This window comes from Gadus morhua, chromosome 16 (genome assembly GCF_902167405.1).
Source record: "Gadus morhua chromosome 16, gadMor3.0, whole genome shotgun sequence".
Lineage (NCBI taxonomy): Eukaryota > Metazoa > Chordata > Actinopteri > Gadiformes > Gadidae > Gadus > Gadus morhua.
Genome location: NC_044063.1, coordinates 24,272,832 through 24,289,683, shown reverse-complemented (window position 1 = coordinate 24,289,683; position 16,852 = coordinate 24,272,832). Strand labels below are relative to the sequence as shown.

Sequence of the window (16,852 nt, the reverse complement as noted above, 5' to 3'; positions counted from 1 at the left end):
GAAGAAGGTTATCACTATGGTGACGGTAATTCTGCGATACCTTTTTAGTTCCTTAGTTATATATGAGCGTAATAATGAGTGATGTTGAATATGAAATGCGACACTACACTTAAGACGTCCAGGAGGCCTAATCCTCTCTCGGAAGTTCGAGAAGCTTAACTTTCTTTCGGACGCCGCAGTCAACTACTGCCCAGAAAGAGCTCTAAACATCAACACACACCTCGCCGCCAGTGTCCCTTGATCGTGACGTCCTACTGCCTCGGAAAAAGGCACTTCACAAACATCAGAGCAGAAAAAACTTTTGTGGGTTCACTTGCTCTTTAAGTGCCAGGGAAACCTAACCCACCCTCTGCGTTTTCGGGCTCAGTAAGCCAGAAAACATAAAGGCTGCAAAGACGAAGCTCCACAGATCCACACACACCTTGCACAAACAGTAAAGTTGAATGTTCACAAACTGGTAGGCAAAAACTGACAGAAACACAGGATTCAGTTTGCAATCTGTAACCTTACCTCTAGATGCCACAAAATGTAGACACCGCACCTCGAAAGAAAAAGGCAACTCTTCAGAAAAGGCTGTAGGATCCATATAGCCTAGAGCAGGGGTGCCCAACCAGTCGATCGCGGTCTACCAGTAGACCGCCGACAGATCCCAAGTCGACCGCGAGGGGTGAAGAAAAAAAAAAAAAAAAAATTTTTTTTTTTTTTTAATTAAAATACAATTTGCGCGGGACATATACGCGCGGTAGCGCATGCGCTGTCAACAGCAGTTGAAAGCCGTCAACAGTAGTTACGCACTCCTAAACGTTGGCATGGCTGAGGGGAAATGAGGTAAGACCTACCATATTCACCCTGAGTGGGAGGAAGATTATTGATTATTGTTGAGAAGGTGCCGCGCGTAGATGGAATGAAACCCCCACTAAAGTCCGTAGGTTCACGTCCCCCCCCGTCCCCCCCCGCTTGAAGGTAGGTTTGCAATGCTGACACTAGGCTGGTAGATCTCGGGAGGTTGGCTACTTGAAAAGTAGATCTTGGGTCAAAAAAGGTTGGGCACCCCTGGCCTAGAGTGAATGATCTGTGTGATGTGGAATGAAAATTAGTGTGATTTGGGATTGCTGGTCAAGCTGCTGGGAAGTGTGCCCGGCTGTTTAAGGATTGCTGTCCAAATGTGGCATGAGAGAGATATTATAGATTGCAGTTTTTTTTTCTGTCCAACTACACCTCCAACACTAAATATAGGTGCTACAATCACTTTTTCTGATTGGTTTACATCAGTGCCTCTTCCGGATCATGCCACCGTTTATGCGGAAAGTGAGACACCGAGCTCAAATTTAATCAGAAAGACGTAGGTGTGGATAAATGACAACCGCAATCAATCACAACGTGGTACAATCAGTCGCGTAAGATTAAAACGGCAGATGGTGAAGTGGAGCTCATCAAAAAGTTCCTTGGATTAGCTACCGGTGGGTGGGGGGGGGCGGTATGCGCTGGGACACTAACCAGGCATCGTGCGGCAGGTTCAGAGTGATGCTGCCTTTAATGCTGTCGCCAAAGTGGAGGTAGCCCAGTGTCCCCAATGTCACGTAGAGGACGGTCACGATGCCCATGCCGATGTTCAGGGCCATGGGGAAGCGCTTGGGATCCCTCATCTGGTTCTCCAAGGGCAGCACCTGGAGAGAGATACAGCATGTGTTGAGTTTGTGCATTTCAGACAGTATTGATATGTGCATTAAAAAGTCCATAAATAAACATTACTAGGGACATATTGGATTGCCTGGATCATACAGTGTAGGGAAAATTGGGTACCAAAAGGAAGGTTAGTACTCAAGAACATAGTTCGTAGAATAATGACATTTCTTAAATATTTCATCAGTAAGTTTCACAGGAAAGTGCAACGCACAGAATATACGACGAGTATTTTATAATTGCATTGGTGCTGTGGCTCCCCCTCAAGAACGATGACAGGAACCTGGCTGCAAGTATATCTCATGTACAGCAGAAAGACCCCTGGAGAGTGGACCAGCAGCATTATTCATCCCACACCAAACCCACAGTGAAGGTCTGTCCCTGGGGGGATGGGGATCAGCAAGCCCGGGACCAACGGATACAGAGAAAGCCATCGCCACTGCCGGCCACTGCCGGCCACTGCCTCCGTTTAATTTTTCTTCTCATGTAAAAGTCATGACACTAGCTCATGAAACTTGTGCTCAAGGGCAGGGGGGAGCTGTAATTGGGAGTGTGAAAGGGGCTCTGATGGCAGTGTCCCCACTGTCTCATTGCATCCCAGTTCCAGAGCCCTCTTACGGTCCATTGTACTCTTGAGCTATTCACATTCACACCTTAAACAGCCCCGGAGCCCAGAGGTTTAGGGGCATTTCTAAGGAACTCATGCTTGTTAAAAAATGTAGTACAGTTAATTTTAGAATGACATGGAGATGAGGACACTGCTAATCCAGTAGTGGAAGAGGGGCATTGTTTTACCTTGGTAGAAGATCTGTTAAAGGACTGACAACCAATTCCTAGACTTCTTTAGTATCAGCTTCCTTCAACAATGGCAGAGTCATACAATCAAACCTAAAATCCCAACGTGGAGCAACTTTGCTTTATGTGTCGTTTTATTTTAGCTGTAGTCTAAGAATATGTAAAAGATACATGTATTTTTGTAATTTTCATTGGTAAATTAAAAATAGTCAATGTTACCAAAAACAGAAAATACATACTTCTTCTTATTAGAGACTGTGCTGATTGGCTTCTTGCTGTGTGAGTGTTTGACTCTTTATTCTAGCTTTACAAACTGCTGCATAGTGACGCACTTTTAGCATCAGCAAACACCCAAATCCAAACCTCGAGCCAAGTCTGTGAAGAACCTACCAGACCTTACAGTGAAGTTTCATTTATTCACAATATTGGATGTAGTTTAAACTACATCTGTGATAGTGTTTGGTTTAGTTTTCTTGTTCTTTTTTCTTGTTTAGCCATTTATTTTGTTTATTTTGAAAATGTTTCTATTTCTATTCTGTGTTTTTTCTTTAATGTTGCCGCTGAACATACTGAAGTACTCGTTGATTTGTTGCAACTGGTGATAGTTCTCCGGCATCAAAACCGGCATATATAACACAGAATAAAACAGTAAAACGCAGAAAAAAGCAACATGGGTTGCTGCATAGCTGAGAGCAGAAATTCACAGTTGATCTATGATATCGGGTCGGTTTAGCTCAGGAGGTATAGCAGTTGATTTGTAACCGAAAGTGTTGATGTGTTCCTGAGCAAGACACTCAACCTTAACTGCTCCTGACGAGTTGGCTGTCGCCCTGCATGGTTGACTCTGCCGTCGGTGTGTCAATGTGTGTATTAACCCATGTACTGTAAATCGCTTTAGATAAAAGCGTCTGCTAAATGCCCTAATTTATATTGTGATCAAAAGAGTATAAATGTCCTTAAACATCCAACTTCTCCACAGATTAAAAAAAGTCTCTACAGTTTCAAAGTCAGCTCTAGTCTAACATATATTAATATCATATAATCAGTCAGTCACCATCAGAGGTCAGGTCGCGGAATATATATTATTAATAACAATATAATTGTTCATTCGGAAAGATGTAGCATTCCTGCTGTATAGTCCTTTTGTAAAAGGGGGAAAGAAGATGTTGGTTTTTGAAGCCTTCATTTTTGTCGTTTGTCTCGAACAGTTGCTCTCCAGAAGCAGATTGGTAGGGGAATGGGCATTTGGAGGCCTACACCATTAATGGTTCCCGAACATATTTCAGCCTTGCCTATTTCCCAGCTTACTGCATGGCCAAACAATGCAGAAAACACCTCCAAGGGACCATCTTGGGTCACACAATTGGGGCAAAGAATCTGCCCGATATTTTGCTGGATTTAGTCATCCGTCATCGTTTTCTTGATTTGGCTGCCCATCATTCAAAGCGGAATTAATATGCTGATCAGGGCTGCAGCTAAATACTATTTATGCACTCACAAAAGTGAAACAATGCGAGATTGCAAGTGTTAGGGGTAGCTATCAAAAGTTACTAGTCAAACAGGTACTCGTTTGAACCCCCAATATGAAGCTTGAATAAAGTGCACTTGTATATAATAAGATCAAACATGTTGAGCAGCATATCAACTTGGATTTCCCCACCTGGTTTTCTATCAAGTTTTTCATAAATAAAAACACCCCATTGACAAATATCTGCTTTCATTTCTTGTGACTCATTTTGATCAACTATTTTCCACGAGGAATTTATCTTGACAGGCTATTCCTGCAGTGCCATCAAGACCCAGGCTGGACATCGTCGTGATGGAGTAGAGAGCTTCTTGGGGAGATGCGCTTGAGGGGGTTTAAAGGCCTTACGTCTACCTCTACGGCTTTGGGATTCAGGGTAAGGCGAGGGAGTACATCCCTGTTACTGGCCAACAGCCAGGCTTAGTTGAGGTAAATCTGTGCTGTTTCACTCTAATGGATCTCGAGGGACACCTCTCTAACCGGCCGGCAGGGGCTAAAGAACCCCATTTATCCCTGTGAGTTGAAGAGGTGCCCACATCTCTCCAGACCATGCTGCAGGCCAGTCCTGACATGCAAAAGAAAGAGTAGGAACAGTACCATCTCGGGTAAACCCGGGGGTGCTACAATCGCTCATAGTAGGAAAAAAATATTTGTTTTGTGTTTTCCCTGTGATTTTACTTTGATTTATGTCAAACAAAACGGTCATTATGTACAGCTGTCTTTTGAAGGATAGGTCCCACACCATCAACATCTCTTGTCCCCAATCCTCATCAGCCCTGCTGACCTACTACACAACTGCTGCTGTGTTTTCAGATAACACAGAGTTAAGCCTTATCCACGCTTCTGCTCCTCTCATTTACTTTTGATTCGACATTCAACGGCAGATTGGTTCAGAGTGGACAGCCCTCATGCTACTTTGAAGTATGCAGGCATGTGAATCCGGAGGGGTGATTAGGTAAAGCAGCCTTTTGTTGGACTCGAACAACCTTAGGAGTGAACGAACCACCAGCAGCTTGAATTAATTCACCTCTTCTGAAGGGAAAACCGTAAGCATCAGCTACACGAGGACAACTTTGTCACACTAACCAATTGGATGCTTCTGCTGCCCTGCTTTTAACCAGTGGGACGATTATTACCAGAGGCGGCAGTGGACCGCGACAAACTGAGTTGTTAATAAGAGGTAGCCAGCCAGGAAGCAGAGACAAACGGAGGCAGAGAGTATATTAACTATGAAAATTGGATAAGCAGAAATAGTTTAACGAGCCAGTGAACCAACTGTTTAATCTGGAATTTGACATGACATTTAAGAAAATGCCTTCTGGGTTGAGAGTTTTATGAAAGGGGGCGGAATGTTATCCCCATGGTTACGACTAGAACGACGACCACAATTAGAAAAGGCATTGTGCCACATAAGTAACGTTATACTATAGGTGTCCGGGAAGCCTAACCCTCACTCCGATGCGCAGGGTAAATAAACGATGCTGCTCAGACAGAGCTTCACAATCCACACGCAATCTGACGTCATACTATAAGTGGGCGAAAAGCTAAACTTTCTCGAGTCGACCGCTGCCCAGACATGTCCACACACACGAGACCACCGGTGCCCCTTGGTCATGACGTCTGCGTGCTTCGGCACAAAGAGAAGGCACCTGCGTTCGCAACAGAGTGGAACTTTCACGTTGTGTTTGGGAAATTTGGCAAAAACGGCATTGCTTCTATGTTGATGATCATACGAGTAAGATATTAGTTAGCTGTTAAAAAACAGCAAGCAACACTGACACATCCCTGTCACAGTCGACATGTTCCGGTCCTTCTGAGTTTTCTATTAAAATAGCTAAATTAGATTTACCGAAACACCAATCTGCCAAAGTATACCACTCAAAACCAAAATAAATAGTACTTCAACCAATCACCAACAAGGGTTGGGTGTTCTGGGGTTTTGCGCTTGTTTTTCCTGAATGCACGAAACTCGGAAGGGATGGGCGAGCTGGCTCTGTTTGTATGGGATCTCGCTTCAAATACCAACAGAAGTAACACCCAACATCGCTTTAATACAACACCTCAATAGAATATTGTGCATGTGTGTAAATTTCCCATTCATTTTCTCCATTGACTTTCCTAAAATGGTTATGTTAAGAGTTTCAAGCCTGGAACCCAGCCAATAGTTTGTCAAAGTCAGAAGTGACGTCACCCAACATCGCTTTAATACAACAGCTCGACATAATATAAGTGTGCGGACGTGTGTGTGCGTATGTGTGTGCGTGCGTGTGTGTGGGGGGGGGGTTGTGTTTTTGAATATGAGTGTTAATGTGCTTATTGATCATAGTTTACAATGTTTGAATTCTTGTCAAATTTCCTCATTGTAAAACGGACTGATAATATAATATTATTCCATGACAACTAATTAAATCCCTAGCAAATACTCCTCCCAGATTCAGTTAAACTCCACAAAGATGGAGCATTGTACTGGGACAAGTAGCTGAAAGAGAATACATAACAATACTGAAAGGGGCTAAGATAGTCTGATTTTTTCTGTACCTCTGAATGGTCAAGGTTAATTCCACCAGAAAATCCTATCGATTCGAAATAGAAACACGGATTGGTTGAAGCATATTATGTATCAGGAGTGTTGGGTTCGTGATTGAGGGAGGTGTCTCGCATGAAAAACGCTGTGGCAGTTTCAAACCCATAAATGTCTCCCCACAATGACGAATCCTTCCAAAAAACCCTATTGCTACCAAATTAATAACTAACGATGTGACCTAACAATTTACAATAACCTAAAGAAATAATTAAAAAAAAGAACAACTCTATAGCATAGTGATAATGCTGGCATGATTCTCAAGGAATGAGTTGCAAGACATTACAGATTGTAATCAAGTTTTGATTATAATTTTTTCAATTTTCATTAACCTTAAAACCTTCTGAGTAGATACGAGTCTTGTATTTGAATGGGATTACAGCGAATGAATGTATGAGTCAAAGATCTACGATTTTTAATTAAAAAACATTTTCTTATATGCATACTCTGCATGGCTGCAGAGACGTGATGTGCTTTTCGGTCGAAATTTGGAGTTGCTTTGAGTGCTTTGATTTAGAATATTAAAGAGTATGGAGGGTTTAGAATGATTCTGACTGGAGCAACATAAAATGATCTCCACATTAGTGTAATTTATTTAAGGCTCCCAGTTTCAATATTCATTTCAAAGTAACTGTCCTGTGCTGCAATGGGTTTGGTACCCAATCGCGGTACCATTATGGTACCAGTTCTTTAGCGACTGGTACCTACCGGACCAACTTTCAATGCACTTTCCGGTGCCATGCCCGAGCTGCCGATTGAAATATTTATGTTTCAGTGGTCCGCTCCTTCTCTCAATGATCGCTAGGAGCGTGTTTTTTGAGATCTCAGTTCCCTCTCTGTGACTCCCGCCGCTTGTCTCTCTGTGCGATAAGACTTCTTACTTTTGGTAATTTGGCACTGGTCAATAGAGTGCAGCAGTGACCGCTCCCTTTATAATAGCTCTGGTCCCGGAAGTTTATTTCCCATTCATTTTCTCCATAGACTTTTCGTAAAATAGTTATATTAAGAGTTTCAAAGCCTGGAACCAGGCCAATAGTTTGTCAAGGTAGTCGTGACCACAACGTTTGATTCAGGGCAAAAAATTATTTGGAAATGGAAGAAAAGGCAAAAGGTACAAGACTGTGTACATTATTTTTTGTGAAGATGGAAGGAACTACTCATCCCATAAGGCACTGCAAACTTTTCGCAATGATTCCAACCCAATAGTTTAGCGCGTTTCTTGAATCTTACAACCGTTATAATCTTTATAATGTTTATAATGTTAATACAAGTTTTTTTTGTCATATGTTCTGTGTGTGTGTGTGTAAGTTGAGTGTTTCATATATAGTGTATAGCATTGTTATTGACATGGTACGTTCCTTCGCTCCTGACTCGTTTTAAATACGTGTGAATTCGGTCTCGTATTCCAGTTACGTATTCATTCAACATTATGTATTCCTAGCTTTTATACTACCAAAATTACTAAGAAAGCACTGCTAGTGTTATACCATATATCTTTACTTATATTTTTATCATTTAGCATATAGAAGTTTGCACTTCATTATTTTGCTATTATTTATTAGAATTATTAAGGGTTACGGTTAAATTATTGTAGTGTACTTAGGTTTTATTATTTATTTATAAGTATATTGTTCAAGTCTTTGTGCGAATGTGGATTTTTGTTTTACATTTCAAAATAATTTTCACCATAATGCGAGAGGGAAAGAGAGAGGGAGGGAGAAGGGGAGGGACTAAGAGCAGTGTGTGGAGCGCCTGTGTGTGTGTGTGTGTGTGTGTGTGTGTCAGAGTTAATGAGCTGACACGTGGGCCCAGGTGCCGCCAGGCGCCGCCATAGACAGACGGTGATTGGTGAACGAGTGGTCCTGGCGCACACACAGAGGAGCCAGGAATGCAAGATAGTGTGCTCCGCAGCAAGTCCTTCTTACAAGGCCCAACTGCGTACCGATGACAACACAACGCATGCTCCTCACGTTTATGAAATGCCCCTCGGCATGTGCAATGCCTAGCAATAAACACGCATGACCATGTTGAGCACAAATAAATAAATAAGTGCTTTTCTTAACATGCTTCCCTTTCCTTTCTTTCCTTATTCTATACAATATTAGTAAATATAATTAAAATAAAATTTGATTTTTCCATTGGGAATACTGTCTTGCATATTTCATGAAATGGAAAGATTATGATGACGTACTGCATATGTGGTTGATCACAGAACCCCTGTTGTGGAAATATATACAGGCATGCAGACAAACTAATTTCCTGTTTGTAAAACTGCCATGCACTGCGCAGGGCCAGAGCAAAGCAAACACAGGTAGAGGAAAGTGGAGATGGGGAACGTAAGATATGTGAGATAAATGTGTATTGAGAGAAAGACAACATCTTAAAAGATTGAACGAAAAGAGCAAGCACTGTGAAACAATGTTGGAAGTAAATCAGGGAGCGTGCAAGGCTGCTCTCAATAGTGAGAAATACTGTCACAATTGTTTAATGGTATTGCTTTGGAAAGATGCACATATTTGATACGAGGTGCAGAAGACTCAATCATCGTAAAGTATTAATCTGTAAAGAACCGGACAGGACCAACACAGCATTCCCCATTGGAATGGAGAGCATGAAAGCATCCAATGCATTGAATAAGAGACTTTACTCATTACTGCACTACTCTCGCTTCCAATTAATTAACTCTCCATTACTAGTTGATTTGAAAAACAAAGTTAAAGGTCCTATTAACTCCAAGTTTCACATCTTGCTTCCCTAGTCACAGAAGCAAAAGACTGAATTGGATATTGCCAAGGCAAAGGTGAAAGATGAATATAAGCAAGATGTTGCCAATGTTAGAATTCCAAAGATTTGGATTTGTGAATTTAGAGTGACACTATGTGGGACAATATGAAGATTAGAAATGCAAGCCAAGGCGGCTATGGTGCAAAACCTCATCCCTTAATCCTTTTCTCTGGAACACTTATAGATCTATAAATAAATAAACAAGGCAACAGGGATTTCTCTTAAGAAAACCCAAACCCTCAAATAGTGTCCATCTTACTAAAGAAGGCTTCCCGCTGTTGCCAGTAGGACAATAGCAATGTCAAGTCTATTTCATAGACTCAACTATTTCATTTATTTGTTTATTTGCAATGGGCTGCAGCAGAAATGTTCGTTCAACTACTTTTCTCATAGTTTTGTATGATCTCTTCATGTTTCCTGGGTATATCGATGACCAAGCTCAGAACTGAGATGTTGCATGTTCCTCGTCAATGGCCTGCTACTGAAAGGTGGGTCAAAATGTCCAAAGACCTTTACCCAAATGATAATGACCTAATTATGATGATTTCCAATTTGTGAGGCATATTATAAGAAATAGCCCACACCACAAAGAATGTGATTCGTCATTCAGACAGAAAAATCATTACGGCTGTTTCACCGCGTAAAGGTTGAGAGGTCCTGACCCATTTGAGTCAGAACCCATTTGATTTCCCATCTGGTACTACAGCCCATCCCTTAACCCGATTCCCCTTGGTTTCACTGGTTCTGCAGACCCGTGTATGTACATACAGTGTACTACTACTAACAATAGACCTGGTTTATACTGCAATTGCGGGCTTTCCCCCAGATGTGTATCATCATGACTTCAGACAGGGCATTATGGCAACAACGGCTCATCCATTTGCATTTTATAACTATGATATCGTCATGAAATTCTGCCTGCAGGTTGTTGGATTAAATTTTTCCTTGTTTTTCTTTCTCTCTCTCGCTTCAGGAGGGGTGAGGGAAAAATTGACCCGGTGGTCAAGTTGTTGAAGTAGGAGAAAATGACAACGTGCCGGAATCGATACGCACGTGCAGCTTTGAAAATTTGATGAAAACACGAGACCAGGGTGAAAAAGTAATCGCACCAGCACACAAACGCCTCAACACAACACCCCACTCACCCCAGGTCAGCACAGCTGTTCAGAGAGGGGATGGCTAGAAAAGCTAATGAAGCCAAATCTGCAACTCACCAAACTGAATTTTTAAAAGGCACTCAACCTCTGAAAACCTCAAATTCCAGTGGATTACATGTGGAATATATATACTTATGTTATGTGTACCTATGCGCATGTGTCACACACATTCATAAATACCCACATTTATAAAACACACAAACACAACTCCGAATCAGCGAGCTATTAAGGACCTATTGCCTTTCAAACCAGGACAAATCACAAGGCCTAAATAAATTGCGTCGGAATCGAAATGCACTTTTTTGTTGAGGTTGAAAAAAGACCCTTCCTCTGAGAAAAGAAGGAGCTGGAGATCAGCTCTCTGCCAACTCATCTTCCACTCTTGATGTTCGGTTAAAGTGACTGTCCAAAATGAGTGGGGCCGCCTTCCCTTTCAAGCTGCCAGGCAAAGACTTCTGTAAGGGGAGAATATTAAAGCCATGCAAATTTTCACTCTGATCCCCCCGCCTTACCCCAACACAAAAGGAGCCCAAGTATTAAATATACAAATAACCTTCCGAAAAGGGTGAAATGGGTGTCTGTTAAAAAAGAAAATTAGCATTCCAAAAGTTCTTCCCTAATCATCTTCTTTGCTTTTAACACTCGTTCTCTGTAGTTCACCTTGCCTAAGCCCCCCCCCCCCCCCCCCACACACACACACACACACACACCCAGCATTAGAGATAGCAAAACTAGTTCTAAGAGTCTGTTACATCTGCTGCCTCAAGCAAACAAAGCTTTTGACGTTAATGCGGAGACACAGGTTTTGAGAAAGATTCACAGCAGAACTAAAGCATCATGGAAGAGCTGGGAAGGAGGGGTGAGGTTTGCCAGCAAAGACTCGGCATTATCTGAGCGCACCGACACATTTCTCTACCCTCATGAGAGCCGATGGACAGTGGGAAAACACGGGAATTAAAAAGGTTGAGACAAACGCAATGCAACAAGGCCACAGACTTCGACAACTAGCCTCCGGTTCCAAAAGAACAACTTACAGGCCAGACTGTGGCAATTAAAGCTAGAAGAGGGGAGATTCTGAAGGAGAAATGGGGCCTGGCGTGGCATGTCATGCACTGCAGCCTGCTAACAAGATGCCCCTAATGGGAGTTCTGAATACTGTTAGTTGGACGGCTTGTGTCGGTGGTGGTGCGAAGAATTCCTTGTTACCATTGTTAAACCATCAACAAGAGGAGTTATTCCACCTGATTCCATTCTCTACTTTTACTTGGGCGGCTTTTATCACCATGTTTATATTCCTGATGGAGTGTCCCAATATTCAAGGGAAATTGACCCCATTTTACCCAACATGGATCATTCATGTGTGACCTCATCTCATATTTTGTGAATGCTGAATGCTGAATGCTGAATGCTGAATAATGCGGTGCATGGGAGGATGGAGGACGTCTTTATCGCCTCAGGTCCCTTGTGAGATATGAACCCACTGCGACTCGCGGGAGCGTCTCGCCAACCCCGGGAGAGAAATCCCCTCCGTCAGATGAGGTTGTGCCGGTGAATCGCTTACCCCCCCTCGCCACCCGATCAGGGTGGGGTGGGCTTTTGGGGGGGCTAGGGTGATATGTACCTCTACAAGGTATGCTCCTCCAGGCTTATCCGCCCGGGGATTGGTGTGCTGATGGCCACGCACACGCCTGCCGGATAATGATTCTGTCAGCGTGAGCGAGGAGTCGCATGGGGTCGTGGATCATTCCACTGGTTTGGATGGGGGGGGGGGGGGGGGGAAGGAGGAGAAGGAAGGGTGGGTGGGTGTGGGGTGGTGGGATGGGCTTCAGTGATGCAGCGCGGCCACAACTTGAAAGAAGAAAGTTATCTCAACTTATCTTAACTTGGCTAACCTCTTTTTATATTCATCTTCTCCCCCTCCCTTCTGTCCTTCCCTTTCTCTCCCTCTGTCCTCCTCGCCCTCTCTCTCTCTCCCTCTCCCTCTCCCTCTCTCTCCTGACAGAGAGATGGTGCGATCCGGGACCGGAGTAGGCTTTGCTTGGGTCACGGCTAGATGGGTCAGTGCAGTGATGGCCATCTGAGGCTTGATTAATTGTGTAGGGCCGGTGAGTGAAAACTCCTGTGCCCCTCAGTCAATATGCAAGGGAACAAGCCATACATCATCCTGCCCATGGCCACCTCCCTCTCTCCCTCTCTCTCATATCTTGTTTTCATTGAGGACACGCATACACACGCACAAACATACTCTCCTCCCTAGTACCCACGGAGCTTATCATCGCATCTTAGATCTGAATCACTTTTTAAAATCTGAGCTGTGTTTGATTCTTCAGTGTAACTAGACGTTTTGGAGACCTATGGGATCATAGGAGCTGCAACTTGCACACACACATTGGTTAGTAGTGTGGTTGCAAAGCAAGCCACACTATTGTTAGAATGTCCCTTATTATTATTCCTCCGCCTGATTTGCACTAATTATCTCCTCCTACAGTTTTAGAGGTATCATCACCAAACCAAAGCCAAATAATTGTGCATATAGCACTGCAGTTCCCTATTCATATTCACATTTAAATATTTTGTATACTTCTTTTACAATAAATCTTTCGAATATTTTTATTAGAGCTGTCAAGCGATTAAAATATTTAATCGTGATTAATCGCATTAATGTCATAGTTAACTCTATTGAATCGTGATTAATCGCAAATTCTTTTTCTATGCTAAATATCCCTTGATTTTTTTGTCCCATAATTTTGTCCCCTTCTCATTTTAATTCTCTTATCAACATGGTGAAGTGCATCGGCTTGCCTTGTGCAAATGATTTTTTATTGATAACAACATTGGCATATACACTGATCAAAACAGGACGATACAAAAAAAGAGCCTATAGTGCAATTAAACGACTGCTTTGAACAAATGTCATTTGAACATAGCAGTCAGGCTACTGCTTCTTTGTTTTGAGCCATAGAAAAAAAATATAATAATTGCGTTAATCGCGCGATAAAAAATTTAACGCCGTTAAATTTGGTTTGCGTTAACGCCGTTAATAACGCTTTTAACTGACAGCTCTAATTTTTATCTAACATGGCAAGTGAGTGGGGCATAAACTCTAAAATCGACCACTCAAAACGTGAACCCCTGAGAGTTGTCAAATTAAATATATATATTAGTACTGTGAGGTGATTAAAATAGTTAACTCTTAATCGCAAAGAAAAATTATATTCTAAATATCCCTTGAGTCCCGTGGTGAATTCAACCCGGTCCACTTGACATCGGGTAGGTGCATGACAGTGGTAGGCCTACCGTAAAACTTCATTGCCCAGGCTTTCATTTGTATCAATCACTGAACTTTCAAACAAAACTCCTGCTCAGCAAGTGTCACACACACACACACACACACACACACACACACACACACACACACACACACACACACACACACACACACACACACACACACACACACACACACACACAATGGGGGAGTGGTAATCGGGAGAGTCGGGAGAAATCCCGGTGGGCCGTTAACTGTTCGGGGCTGTGGGCTGATTAAAGCAGGATAACAATATTGCGTTTATAAAAGTTCCTTGCAGCGCCGTCCGGCAACTTCAGCCGTGCGTCCGCAAACCTCTCACAAACTGTCAACGTCGCAACCAAGTCGATTTTGTCTAGAGGGGAGTAACTGAGCGGCCCATCCTGAAGTGGTACAGCCCAGGTGGGCCTTGAATTGCGATTGGTCAGAAAGATGTAACAGCTAATGACAATATTGAACTCTCGTGCAGGCTCGAACAGAGTGACACACAAACACACACACACACACACACACACACACTTTTAAGGAGTTTTTCACCCGCTCCGTATCCTCGCTTGTCCCAACAAGTTCCTGCAGCGTGCTTGTTGTTTTGTTTCCGGTGTAGCTGGATCCGGTATGGTGGTGTTGTTTTTCTAACGTGACTAGTTGTTGCTGGACAGCAGGTGAAAAAACGACAACGTTTGCCAAGCCAAGGGAGCGTTAATCGCACAAAACAAAAAAATTTACGCCGTTAAAATTGGTTTGCGTCAACGCCGTTAATAACGCGTTAAACTGACAGCACTAATATATATATATATATATATATATAAATTGAAAGTAAGGAGGTCTCCGAAGAGTCGTTTGGCATCGCTCTGACCACAGGGGGCGCTATTACTCCTGGTCACACCCCCCGCCCTGTTTGCCAAGATTTTTGAAACTTGGTATTCAAGCCCTATTTGACATGCCGAATCGTTTTTTCTGAAGGCCCCAATTACATTTACATTTAGGGCATTTAGCAGACGCTTTTATCCAAAGCGACTTACAATAAGTACATTTGTCATAAGAAGTGCATCAATATATCGCTGTCGGTACAGAAAGGATGTTCATAGAACCAAGTGCAAGTACCACAATCGCTAGGCTAATCAATTCCCCGTATTACAGACATGATAGCAGCAGTTGCAGTTGCTACACAGTTAAGTGCTACAATACAATACAATACACTACTATTAAGTGCTACAATACAATACACTACAATACAGTGTACAATGGTGGTCAGAAGAGGAAAGGTGGCTATGCCCATAAGTTCCGTCTGGATAGATTTTGCTGTACCTTCAAAGTTTTGGACCGACCCACAGATCTGGAAAACTGACCTGTAAACCAAAATGACCAAATATTTGGTACATGCACCTTAATCATGCCAGACCGTAAGTTGATGACTTGTGGCCGAGTTGTGGTCTGGTTATTACAAACTCCATTGGTGCAGGTGGTCACCCAGCTATTTTTTTAATGGAAGTCAATGGGGAAAAAAAATGCTCTACCATTTCGTAGGTGAGCAACTCGGAGTTGTCAAGTTTAGAAAATGGCCGAAGCAGGTCTCAAAAATGTAAAATACTCCTTTGACGACAAGAGGCGCAATAACTCGCAATGAAAGAAAAAAACAATTAGCCTCATTATTCAATCAATCATTAGTCCGCTTCAAAGCGGCCCAGGGTCTTAGCTTTGCTAGCATTAGCATGCTAGCATGCTCACAGAATATTGCGCATGCGACGAGTGAGCTTGTGCAACCACACGCACGGCGACATGTCTGGTTCGGTACTGAAATGCGGTACGAGCCAGACTTCAGAAAGTGGGATACAACAACTGGTTAAACATCATGAGGAAGACTCTGGAAACGGGACTCACCACTCCAATCCCTTCAAAGGCGAAAATGGCCGTTCCAAAGAAAAAAGGGAATCTGCCCACAGGCGCCGTCAGGGGGATGTGCCGGGCGTCTCCGAAATCCTACAGACCAAAAGACAAAGAAAACTTGAAATAATCACAGAGTGATCAACCGGGGATCGACAGAACAGGGTGAGACGGGAGAAGGAGAGGAGAAACACATCAGTCACCTGCATACCCCAATATCCCCACCGCTCAATCCCCTCCCATTAAGAGCAACAGGGAAGGAGGAAGTTTGTCCGGGCAATGTCGATGATGATGAATGTGGAGAACCCATGGGTACTAATTTGGAGAAGTTTAAGACACTAAGGAGGATATGAACACATCAAGGGCAAGATAAGAAAGAAGAGAGAGGGAGAGACATAGACACTGACAGACAGAGAGAAAGAGAGAGAACAGAGACGCACACAGACAAATATCAATCAATTAAAGAGTTTGACGGTGACCGCATAAGGTACCAGGCCACCCCAACCCTACCCCGGTCCCCGGTAGCCACGCCCAACTTAACTTATATTCTAAAGATGGCCCACCTCGTTCTCGCCTGCGCTTACCCGAACACAAAAAGTTGGACCAAAATGTGCTGAAGCAATTTGCTGGCATAGACACATTTATCATTTATCACTTTTATCACAAAAAGCCACATCCAGACACACCATGTATACAAATTATTCAGATAAAACCAAAGTGCAAAGTAGAACAGGAATTGTCCCATTTCCGGGACCATATCTTTGCGGAGCTGTGGATTTACCCTGGGCTCTAGAACTGTACAATATGGAAACAACTTTGAAACTCCCTGAGCTAAATCTACCAACTCAAATGCACAACTAGAACTACTAACCTCTCAACCTCTGACTCCTTCAAACCTGACACGACACAAAAACAAAGAACAAGGAATTCTCAACGACAAAGAGCTACACAGCGAGATGCTGTGTTAACGATTATGATGGCTGGGATATTTGATGCGCATTAGTAATTGAGCTTTAGATTATGCATTGTAATAGCTATTCAAGTCATTGTCATTCTAGATCGATGCTGGTCATTCTCATTCTAGATCTTCCATGGTATTTATTCTTCCAGATCTACGTTTGTAATTGTCTTTACTC

At 42.9% G+C, this 16,852-nt stretch overlaps 1 protein-coding gene across 1 annotated transcript in view; it reads right to left on the bottom strand.

Annotated features, from left to right (window-relative positions):
• Nucleotides 1-16,852, bottom strand: part of slc36a4 (solute carrier family 36 member 4) — a 112,259-nt gene that overhangs the window by 72,779 nt on the left and 22,628 nt on the right. Inside the window, exons 9-10 of the mRNA XM_030380942.1 lie at nt 15,714-15,812; nt 1,498-1,667 (exon numbers count right to left, since the gene is read on the bottom strand). Of these exons, the coding sequence (XP_030236802.1) occupies nt 1,498-1,667; nt 15,714-15,812 (269 nt within the window). The remainder of the gene's footprint in view (nt 1-1,497; nt 1,668-15,713; nt 15,813-16,852) is intronic.